Raw genomic sequence first — 11357 nt, forward strand, 5'->3', positions numbered from 1 at the left:
GGAGTGATGTCTGTGATGTGTGCAACAAGTGATTTATTTGCTTCAGAACACTACCTGTGGACCACATCTGGCAAGGTTGAACTAGCCATGGAACATTGAAAAAAAAAGACTGAAACCAGAGAATACCTTTAATGTAAAGTTATTCATCAAGGGGGAAAAAATACAAGAATCAGGTTTTTTAAAATCATTTTCATGCTTCAATTTATACATAAGGGGATGTTGTGAATTGTCTTAAACATGTCTTGATATGATATCTAGCATATGTCTGGGCATTTTAATTCTTTAGTATATTCTTAATTATTGATTGCATTGTCTTTTTATTTGAAGAGATCCATTTGCATATTGATTTGATAATATAAATAAAATGCTGGACAGAATATTTCAATAAACAAATGTTTACTGATGTCTTCTGATGTCAACAAGATCTACTAATTTAGTATAGTTGGAGATAAGCAATGCATTATATGTACAGTACTAATAATTTACTGTACAATAAGATAAATAAATAATAATTTTGAACAGTATGTATAAATAGATTGCAATGTTAATGTGAAATTGGCATGAAATGGTTTCATGCCGACTTCTATACATGGTACTTTAACATTCTCATCTCATTTTCTGAAACGCTTCATCCTCAGGGTCGCGGGGGGTGCTGTAGCCTATCCCAGATGACTACGGGACATTGGCGGGGGACACCCTGAATTGTTGGCTACCCGGACAACCATGCACACTCACATCCACACTTAGGGGCAATTTAAGGTGTCCAATCAGCCTACCATGCATGTTTTGGAATGGGGGAGGAAACTGGAGTACCTGGAGAAAACCCACACAGAGAATATGCAAACTACAAGCAGGTGGACTAACCTGGATTTGAACCCATGACCCCAGAACTGCCTTTTAAAATTATTCATTCATTCTCAGGATCACCTATTCACACGAGGGTCGTGAGGTTTAAAATTAGGTTTAAATTAAGCAAGGAATAACTATTTCAAAGCACACTCCTCATTAAATCTCTGACGCAAGATGGCCGACTAGACTCGCGATTGGCTCACTGCGTTTGAGACATCTAGACTTATATATAATTTATCAATGATTTCAATGGCGCACGCTCTATTTGTAGGCTAGTTGTCGTTATTTTATTTGTTTTTTTTTGCATGACACAGTGCCATTGATCTAAATCTTGTACAGTTATACAACAATAATGGCGTATGTCCATACTCTGAAATTCCTGCATCGCAATTTAACGCCAACATTGACGCAGAAAAGCAGATTTAAAGCGGGCAATGTTTTATTCCACACACACCGAACAGACTTAACCGTGCCGAAAATGACCTTCCACTTCAGGCTTGAACTACCCGCGTGTAAATGTCGTACTCTGAATGATTTCCTTCAACCACACAGATCGATTTCCCTTGACTTTAGTTTAAGAAGTAAAAGTCAGGAGCGAAGCGATGGACAAAAATCAGTATCCAAATACAACCAGAGTGGGTCCCCAACGCCATCAGCGACACATAGAGGTAGGTAAGCGCTTGGACAGAATATTGCAAATTATCTCTTAAATAATTTTTAAATTATTTTTATTTACAATGTTAGACAGAACGATTGTTTTTTTCTTCATTCATTCATGTTTGAAGCCTGATCTTAGTCCGTTTTATTTTATTTATTGATTAAACAAAAAAAGGAACATAAAATATTTTATTAAAAAATATTATATTATATTTTAAAAAACAACCACCAAAAATATATTAATTTGAAAAACATTCAGGGATTTTTTTTAAGTGAATGCAATGGACATCTGTAGTATAGAATTTCTGACAGTTCTGAAAAAAATCATGATTAATTTAGCCTGTATTGTCATATTTTCTGTTCTGGCAAAAATGTGTAAAAATAATCTGCTAGTATAACTCATTTTGTTTTGCAGTGAAAGAAGCTGGCCGAGATTTCTCCTATTTGATCATTGTACTCATTGGGCTTGGAGTGACAGGTTAACATAACAACACAACAGATTGAAAGCATAATTTGTCAATATAATCGATATTTCACAGCATTTTCTTCCTTCCTTGTTTCTCTGCATTTCAGGTGGTCTTCTATACGTGGTTTTCCAAGAACTATTTTCTTCCTCCAGTCCAAATAAAGTATATGGGAAAGCATTTAACAAAGTCAAATTAGACCCAGAGGTAACTGACATTTTTTCATCATCACACAAAGAAAACAGCACATTTTTTGTATTATTGTTTATTTACAGTATTTTGCTGATTTTAATTACAGGTAATAGGCGCTTTTGGTGAACCAATAAAGTGTTACGGTGAGACGACTCGTCGAGGAAGAAGACAGCAAGTCAGGTTTGGAATATAAAATTAAATCAAAACTTGCAAAATCAGAACCAGGTTCACACTTGATGAAATCGATCACCTTTTAAAAATACGGAAAACTAGGAATTATCTCTTAATACAACAGATGTCATAAATGAATAATCATTTTGGAAGATTGAGCAGAGATAACTTTTTTTCAGATGTGTTTTTGATCATTATGGGCGTTATTAGTAGACAAGAAATACTTTTCTGTGTGTGTATTTCCGCTGTAGTCATAGGGAGTATCTGAAGGATGGACTGAAGCACATGAGACTGAAATTTTACATAGAAGGGGCTGAACCGGGTGTTAAAGGCACAGTGCACTCGGAATCAAAAGAGGTTTGTAGTCCTGCTTTTGTATTAAATAATTTATATGGGTAATTTTCAATTCCATGTTATAAACTGTTTTGTAATATTATTTGTCATTATGTTTATTTCTGTCTAGAATCCCGAATCTGGAAAATACGAGTTCCTCTACATCTTTGTGGACATGGACACTTACCCAAGGCGTACTATCATTGTGGAAGATAACCGATAAAAACTAAACCAAACAGTAAAATAAGAGGACTACTCAGAAAAGACACCTTGTTTAAATACAATTGAGGGTGTGACTGTATATTTTGTATTAGTTGTAATTTGCAAATAGCTGTGTATACAAATTTGATATGCGTTTAGTGATTAAAATGGTTTGCTTTGAACAACATTTTTTTTATTTAGATGTAGTTATCAAATATTGGTTTGATATGGGTGTAAGTGTGTATGGTTGTCTGTCTCCTTATGATCTGCAATCGGTTGGCCACCGGTTCAGGGTGTCCCCTGCCCCTGGCCTGGAGACACCAGGGATTGGCTCCAGCACCCCCCGCGGCCCTAATAAGGTTAAGGGGGTTCAGAGAATGAGATGAGAAATAAGTAATTTTTCCACTAAAGCTTGGCAAAGCTTACATGTGATCAATTATTATCACAACACCGTGGAGAATATAAAAAATAAAAAAAATAGAAATGGACCATAAACGTCTAATGTGTGGACTTCCTGTATATTGACATTTTTTCCTAGGGAACTTCCGCAGCATTCGCAGAAGTTCGTGAATGATACATATTGTTTTAGAATATTCCCCTGCCGATTCAGTGTTGTTAGATTGAGTTTTTCCTATTGATAAACAGAAAATGAAGGTAGTAGTATGTGAAAATAACAATAATAAATGAAGTAGCTGTTTGTTTTTTAGCTCCCCACAGTCTTTCCTGTGGTTAAATCGAGCATTTTCCGATTCTTATTGAAGGCATCATCTGAAACCCGCCCCCTCTCGAATAGAACGCCTTAGTCGCGATCACCGGGTTTTAACGTTAGCCCAAAAGTACTTTTTTAAAAAATTTCATTCGCATTTGTCTCAGTTTGACTAATTGTGGCTACTAAGTCACTAGTATTCTCGCGGACTGCATTGAAATTGCTAGAATATTTGTTCATTTTCTGGTGCTTTTCAGCACATTGGTAGGATAGGCGCAGGCGGCCGTGATTGTGGCCTGCTTTTCGGGCAGCTTTGCCTCAGCTGCTCCCCGGAGCTCGTCACATCACCGAACCAGGAAGAGGATGCAAGCCAGGCACTGGCCCAATTTTGTGGCTAACTAAACCATTTTCTGCCGTCTAATGGATTAAAGTAAGCCTTCCCTACTTGTTCTGACTAAAGTTTGGTGATCGGTCAAAGTGTTATGTTGCTAGCTTGCTGATTCAAATTGTTTTTTTTTTTTGCGTGGAATCAAGTACTATTACTATATGCGTTTGCCATTTTTTCATAATTGAGAATATATTTTTTAAAGCATTATTTACTAATGAATGCGCAGTGACATTTTTCTCGGCTGCTCTACAAAATAGGCGGCGTGTTCCAGAAGGGTTGGCTATAATTCACTATTTTAGTGTTTTTGTTGATTCAAGACTAAAGTTTGGTGTTGTTTGTATGTTTGCTTGTTTGTTTGCTTTCAATGATTGTTTCTGAAATGTATGCTGGAAGCTGTCGACATCTGACAACACTCAAAGTTGGTCAACAATTGCCTAAGCTATTGCCCAATTATAACGATATTAATGGGTTTGCCAGCCAAAACCACTGCCCACTGATTGGAGTCCAACCGAAATGGAGCTGTACTGGTATATGTGAGTATGATAATTAACTGTAGATGACTATTGAGATTAAATGGCAATCATGGTAACCTATCTGTCCTCCTCATCAACACAGAGTGGTCATCGTGTTCATCATCATCAAGATATTCTTCTACGTTTGCTGGTACCGCTCAAGGCAGAGGCAGCTTGCTGCATACCTGAGTAACCCTCGCAATGCCCAGATAGTCATTGTTGGAGGGAGGGCTTACCTCCATCAGATGTGTGAGAGACAGAGTGTAAGTTTCAACTTCATGGTATTTAAAATAAAAAATAAAATAAATTATAGGTGTCAGGAAAACTGATGTAACTGCTTGTAATCTGTTGGAGTAAGAGGGAGTCCAAAAAATATGAAGGCAATTACCTTTAGGGTGTTTTCAATACAATATTTGAAGTGGACGTTTGCTATTGACAATAATTATAACAAGAAATAGTCATTTTAACCATTTGAAATTGTCACATTCTATTTGCTTCAAAGTCAGAAATGACTTCTCATCCCGATCCTTTTTGAGGTTAACCATTCAAGAGTTACTTTACTCTTTGAGACTTCACTGTAGCCACACATTTTGGTGTCTTGCTTTACTTATAGTATGCACACCTCGCATTAAAATTTGCAAAGCACTCAACCACATCCGAATTACGGGGCATCACTATAAAATTAAATGATTTAGAAGTTGGAAATTCACAGTTGTATACCTTCATTTATAGTGTTGTCCGTCTTGTACGGGCTAAATTTAGTTTGAGTTGCAAATGGAAGTTACAGTTTTCCTAAGTGGTTTGGCTTTGCTTACACAATTCTAATACTGTTTTTTTTGAGGAAGTTGATTTCAAAATGGTGTCGGGTAATATTTAGCTGTGTTTTACATGCGAAAATCAGTATTTGACTACGTACTTTAAAATGAATTTATGTTTCCCATTGACATAAATGCCTGAAAACAGTTGAGGTTAAAGTTTGATTAAAGGAAACACTGGTGAGTTGCAACACTCAGACGGTCATGTCTGACTCATTTAAGGCATTTCCTGTTTTTCTCCACCTTCGCTCTTGTTGCGATAGCCATAACAGGACACCGCAGTCAGTCATATATTTTGCATTGTTTTAATTAATCAAAATCTTGTATATTCTAAACTTAATGCTGACACTTTCACAGGTAAGCACATTCATAGTGAGAATGTGATCAGATTTTGGCTTTCAGAAATTCCAAAAGTTGGGCTTGAAGTGTTAAAAGAATAAGTATTTTAACAAGTAGAAAAAGAGCAAGATGTATGTAGTAAAACCTATTGACCACTGCTTTATTTCTTGTCACATTGTGTAGTTAAACACACATACTGTATGCTGTATCTGTTGTGTGTTCTCACTAGTAGACGTCAATTTGTAACTGACATTTAAATTTCTCCCCTACCTCCATAGCAAACCTCACTCTGGCCCAACTGGTATGGTGTGCCTGAGGACCTGGCACATGAAGAGCCCACCACAGCGGTGCCACCTACCGTTTCCATTTCTCACCTAGACATGCCACCGCCATACGATGCAGTCTCTAGAGGTAAGACACTCCTTGTCCACCCACATTTGAAGTTAAATTCCATACATTTGCCCTGTGCAACTAAAGTACTGTACCTGTCCAGATGCCTATCATGACAACCAAAAATACTTAAATGCAATATTTTTGTACACACCTTTTTCTTGCAATGCAAAGCTTATATTTTGCTGTTACAAAGTATACCAATTTAATAAAACACTAAAGACATAAAACTAAAATAATGTAACCATAGCCCCGGATCTCCTGTTCCAAATTGTTGGTTGATGCAATGGAAAATGGGAGAATTTTAACACAAAAAAAAGATCAAACAAGTAGTTAAGCTAATTTCATAAGTGCATTATGAAAACTAGGGGAGGTACTCACTCAACATCTATTGAAAAATAATAATTTACTTTTAATTTGCTCGTTGACCAACTATTCTACATCCCTGTATCCTCATTATGTTTGAGCTATCTTGCTCTTTGAAGCATTCCACGATCATTAGCTCACCCGGCTCCCTTTTGGCAAAGGACTCCAAGGCGAGATAAGGCGAGTCCAGATCAGTCAATCTGATTACAGTCACTAAAGTCAGCTTCTTTGTTTAAGCTGTACAGACGAAAGAAATTGAATCTGCAGTTGCCCAATAGACAAATATTCTTTTGTGCTTGCCACAATCACATTACTGTAAGACACCAAAGCCCTCAGAGTATGTCTGTTTACACCAAAGCTTTGATGTTCTCAAGACATTTCATCCCAACTGCACATTCCTTTTCAGAGGACGATCTGAAGCCCCCTCCCTACAGCGAGTGTGCCCACGTCGAGGAGACCGATGCGCCTCGGCCCTCTCATCATATGCCTCTCATCTCTGAGGGAGGGGACTCCAGTAGCTCCAGTGAGGCACCACCCCCTTACACGCAGTCTCCCCTGGCCCAAGTTCGCCAAGAAGAAGGGCAAACAATCCGCACAGAGTCACACCGCGAGAACCCACCTAGCTAACTGATGCACAATCCTAGTTTTCTTTTTCTCAAATACTGCCTTCCAGAATGGACACAAGCTTGCATGTGTGTTCTGTGGTCTCTGAAGCCTATTTTGGGTTGCCTTTCTTCCTTTCTTCCTAGGCATTGGTTATAGCAAATGACATCAGCAAGCCCATGTGCCTCAAAACTTGCCCCATAGCCATCATGCGTGTGACAACAGCTCTGATGTCAAAGCTTCAGCGGAGTCACAGAAATACTGTTCACACATTCAACTATAGCACGACTGTTGCACATTTCACGCCTCTTTTTGAAATCGTTGGGAACGATTGCCACAGACAAAACATTTCTTCTATTCCACTTTTGCCGTGACGACTTTTGATCACAGTGCATTCGTTCAAAACATCTCAACAGTAATTCCAAAGAGAAGACAATTACATAAAGGCCCGAGTGGTTAGCACATTGCCATCAAAGTTTTGGGATCAAGGTTTCCATCCTAGGTCTGGACCTTCCTGCTTGGAGTTTGCATGTTCTCCATAGGCTTGAATGGGGTTTCTTCGGGTGCTCCGGTTTCTTCCCACATCTAAAAAGTATACATGGTAGGCTGGTTGAATACTCTAAATTGCCTTGTGTGTCAGTGTGAGCGTGAATAGTTGTCCGTCTCCTTGTGCCCTGCGATTGGCTGGCCACTAATTCAAGGTGTCCAGCAATCCACGTTAACTTTTTGACTGTCAATGAATGATAAAAACTGTTACATTTCAGGACAAATTACTGCATCAGAAGTATTTTTTTTGCTTTTGCCACAGTGTGTAGAATCTTGCCTGTAAAGGTACATTATGGATTTTATATCACAATTTCAAACTCTTACTTAAGTGATGTAATCAGTGTGGTTGCTTACTTCTACTAGCGGAAGAAAAACCCAGAGTGTGGAAAGTAAGTGCATTTATCTTAGTGTTGAGACAAAGTATTCTACCCACAGAGGCAAAGTGCTTCTGTCTGCACGGGGTGCTCTAACACAACAAAACAAGTGTTAAACATGAATCAAATAATGGTTTAGCTCAGCAACTATTGCAACCATATATTTAGTTCATTGACTATTAAAAAAATGAACTAGATATATCCTTCCTGACGTTTTTCTGTGATCAGCAGTTCTGCCATGTATTCCTTCTGTGTTGACAAAGGCTATATACAAGCTAAGCCACATTTAACTATTTGTCAGAAGACATTTGTTTTAATATACATTCAGACAATAATGTGCTAATTGGTCCCTACACGAGCAAGTGTGTGTTGTAACAATATATTTAATGCAGCTTACTGAACCAACTAAGTGCCATCGTAATCAATTTGTTTGCCGAGTGTTATTACATGGGAGTTATGTGTGGTGTTGTGTATTGACGGACTTAGGGGTGTTAAAAGAAAAAATGAAAGAAAGAAATGGGGAAAAACCTTATGGTTTTGTGCCTTGGTAAAACAATCAGACATGATCTTCAACATAATCACAACCCCGATCTAACCTATTCCGACAGTAATGATTAAAAAAAAAAAAAAAACATTAACATGTATATGTGTAAATATATTTGAGTTTTTGTTAAAGGCCTTTTTTTTTGTTTAAGTCCATATGAATTTTTGTCCTGCCAAATGAAAAGTAGCCAAGTTATTTTAACGGCTTCTTGTCTACTTATAAGTGGACCACGGGTGGTCAACTCAAATTCAGCTGTCGCAATATCATTACTATTCTTTTTTTTTTTTATTATTATGGTTTCTTTGCATTTCAACTTTCAAGTTATGTCGCTTTTTATAAACTTTTGGCGATATCTACACTTTCAGGTATTTGAGAGCGAATTAATTAAAGGTTTAAATTGTGATTATGGCTGTTTTGCATTGTGAAGACAAATCAGTCGTGTGGTCCTTTTTTAAATGTGAGCGATGAAGTGTGAAATTTTTAGTTTTGAATGCAGCCTGCCTCGTGACGAGAATTGTATCCAAGTGCCAGGATTTGTTTTTCACTATCAACTTTACATCCACAATGTTAGCTTCTCAACACAGCTCTATTGCGTTGAATCTCATCCGTTTGTGGCTTTGGGATTTATGGGTAGGATTGTTTTATTTTAGTTTCATTTTATGGGGGGTGCACCTCCTGCATTAAACTTGTTCTTAATACTTGACGTGTTTTTTCTTTTGACAATTCTAGAAGTAGCATTTTGTATGTGTTAAAGTAGAAGTTGGGCTTAGTACACCTAATTTCTCTAACCTAACCACTGAAAAACACTTTTTTTTAGTCTTCCCCACCAATCACTGTAATAAGGAACTTTGGGCTCCAAAATTGGCGAGTCCTATTTATTCAAGTCACATGATAAAAGATAGTTCTCAATGGAAAAGATCAGATTACAGGTTAGTTTCTTTTTGCTATCTATAATGTAACTCGGGATTAATGTCAAAAAATAATATTTTAAACCCGATAACTCCATCAGAAATATAGCCATTGTGTAAGACATTTCTTTTTTTATTTGTAAAAGCCTTTTTTTCTCATAGATGGTGATAATAGAGCCTTTTGGTTTATGTTTGTAGTGAATATAACAGCATGTTAGTATTTTTTTGCCTATCTCATTCACTGTCGGCCTTTCCATTTAAAATGGATTTAAGCATACTTTTCACATAGTACATATTTCTTTCGATCTAGCTATCTTCCACCATCTCTAAAATTCACACATCAATCATCCTCCAAGAAATGTTACATACTTCCTTTAAGTTGAAAATGAACTGCTGACTCGACCCAAAGAAAATTAGAACTTGCTTGATATGGAGAGGTCATTCCACTCCTCACTGCATAAACAACCTTTGCTGAGTCTGCTTTTCTAGCATATCCATGAACAAACCACCTTTTGCCTTAGGGTGATGCTGGGATTGAAATGTGTCAGTGCTTTTTTTTCTTAGGCAAGTGAATTTTTTTACACACAAACCACCCACATGACGAGACAGCTAAATTCTACCTCTTCTTTCGAATCCCCAAACTCAGATATTTCTCTCTGGTGTATTGTTCTAAGTCACAGTTTTAAAAACCCCTGGCTTATGTCTGGCCCTTTGTTCTTTTTTCTAATAGGATTCTGATCCCTTTTATTGGTTGATGGTCAGCCAAAGTACATTGGTACTTAATATCTATATCCCATTAGTTTGTTTAAGTCAATAAAAGTGTTTTGCACTATTTGGCAGTAGAGTCTTAGGTAAATGAGTTGGTACAATTGAGAAAAGCAGTAGGGAATGAAAGTGTAAATAAGCTTTTTTGTTCCATTTAGTAATTTTACTTCAGCATTTGTGCATGTGATAGATTTTCTTTCCGTTCATGGTAAGCAAAAGCCTGAGAGTACTTTACTCCCTTTACAAAAAACAACTCCTAAAATTGTGCAGCGCAGTTGTGCTATTTAACTACGAAGTTCAGCACAGAATTAAGAAATAATAACTGAATATGATCTTGATAATATAACTACTACTAATCCCCTTTGATTCTGCAGCAGCGTAAGGTGACCACCATAATGTAGTGCTGGCCCTTTATTCTTTTGGGTGATTTGACAAAAGGCCCACACAACTTCCATTTATAGACTTCCAAAACTTCAGAAAGGAACTCCCCTCAGGCATTTTGTTAGAACCCAAAAAGTCCCCAACCATGCAGCGCGGTGCCATTTATCTAGCCACCATACTTATTCCCCTTGATGACTGAATAAATTCTATTGTGTAAAGCTCAAGACTTCCCCGAAATGTTAACCATTTTACTCCCATTTACAACAATGAAATTTAAAGGTGAATTTGGTGGTCAAAATCCACCCAATAATGAGTTTACCCTACATTTTTCCAAATGTGTTGCCCATACGTGAGTGTTTATCATCAGATTCACTTCCACATTTTTCTGCGTACTTTATGTAATCCACTAGATGGCTGTGTTGCTCCATTGGCTGTGATGAAATGATTTGTAGCTCTGGTTTTTATAGTTATTTATGACAAGCTACCAGTATGAAATAGCATTTTTATTACCATAAATACAACCATCTATTTTCTTAACCACCATGCAAAAATCTAAATCACACCTATTACTCAAACCTAAACCTACAATTTGTTTTAATTTGACTTGGTTAATGTGCATGTTTTTTGGAAACTAGAAAAAAACAACTATCAGCATTTACTTTACAAAAACTGCAAGAAATATGACATTTAGGAGAAAGTATGCCAAACACTAACTTTAAACTTCCATGTCAAATCTCATAGGTTAAAATAAATTAATGTATAGAATAAAAATAATTATGTGACAAAACTACTAATTTAAAGCTGAATTGGGATATCAGAGAAATATTAGCCGTTCTTTTACTGTATTGGTCGA

The 11357-nt window shown here is 37.0% G+C and overlaps 2 protein-coding genes across 3 annotated transcripts; both read left to right on the forward strand.

The window, feature by feature from the left end:
- Positions 1 to 1079: 1079 nt before the first annotated feature.
- On the forward strand, positions 1080 to 3054 carry timm21 (translocase of inner mitochondrial membrane 21). Its single transcript, XM_077736070.1, has 6 exons — positions 1080 to 1517; positions 1922 to 1984; positions 2080 to 2177; positions 2269 to 2342; positions 2585 to 2690; positions 2797 to 3054. Exons 1-6 carry the CDS (start codon positions 1202 to 1204, stop codon positions 2887 to 2889), a joined length of 750 nt encoding a protein of 249 aa, XP_077592196.1. The 5' UTR covers positions 1080 to 1201; the 3' UTR covers positions 2890 to 3054.
- A 587-nt stretch (positions 3055 to 3641) lies between these two features.
- Positions 3642 to 9497, forward strand: LOC144209469 (uncharacterized). 2 transcript variants are annotated; one of them, XM_077735794.1, is made up of 5 exons: positions 3642 to 4003; positions 4429 to 4494; positions 4577 to 4736; positions 5906 to 6038; positions 9268 to 9497. In XM_077735794.1, the coding sequence occupies exons 2-5, from the start codon at positions 4475 to 4477 to the stop codon at positions 9402 to 9404; spliced, it is 450 nt and encodes a 149-aa protein (XP_077591920.1). In that variant the 5' UTR covers positions 3642 to 4003; positions 4429 to 4474; the 3' UTR covers positions 9405 to 9497. The 2 variants fall into 2 exon arrangements, with proteins under 2 accessions (XP_077591920.1, XP_077591919.1); XM_077735793.1 differs by lacking the exon at positions 9268 to 9497 and adding an exon at positions 6790 to 9151.
- Positions 9498 to 11357: the final 1860 nt, after the last annotated feature.

Source organism: Stigmatopora nigra, chromosome 16 (assembly GCF_051989575.1).
Source record: "Stigmatopora nigra isolate UIUO_SnigA chromosome 16, RoL_Snig_1.1, whole genome shotgun sequence".
NCBI classification, from domain to species: Eukaryota; Metazoa; Chordata; class Actinopteri; order Syngnathiformes; family Syngnathidae; genus Stigmatopora; species Stigmatopora nigra.

Excerpts from the sequence above, each read along its gene's own strand:
- timm21 (XM_077736070.1), top strand. The coding sequence starts at position 1,202 with ATGGCGTATGTCCATACTCTGAAATTCCTGCATCGCAATTTAACGCCA. Across the intron at positions 1,518-1,921 it reads GCCATCAGCGACACATAGAG|TGAAAGAAGCTGGCCGAGAT; the intron begins GTAGGTAAGCGC and ends TTTGTTTTGCAG. Across the intron at positions 2,178-2,268 it reads AAGTCAAATTAGACCCAGAG|GTAATAGGCGCTTTTGGTGA; the intron begins GTAACTGACATT and ends TTTTAATTACAG.
- LOC144209469 (XM_077735793.1), top strand. The coding sequence starts at position 4,475 with ATGGAGCTGTACTGGTATAT. Across the intron at positions 4,495-4,576 it reads ATGGAGCTGTACTGGTATAT|AGTGGTCATCGTGTTCATCA; the intron begins GTGAGTATGATA and ends TCATCAACACAG. Across the intron at positions 4,737-5,905 it reads AGATGTGTGAGAGACAGAGT|CAAACCTCACTCTGGCCCAA; the intron begins GTAAGTTTCAAC and ends CTACCTCCATAG.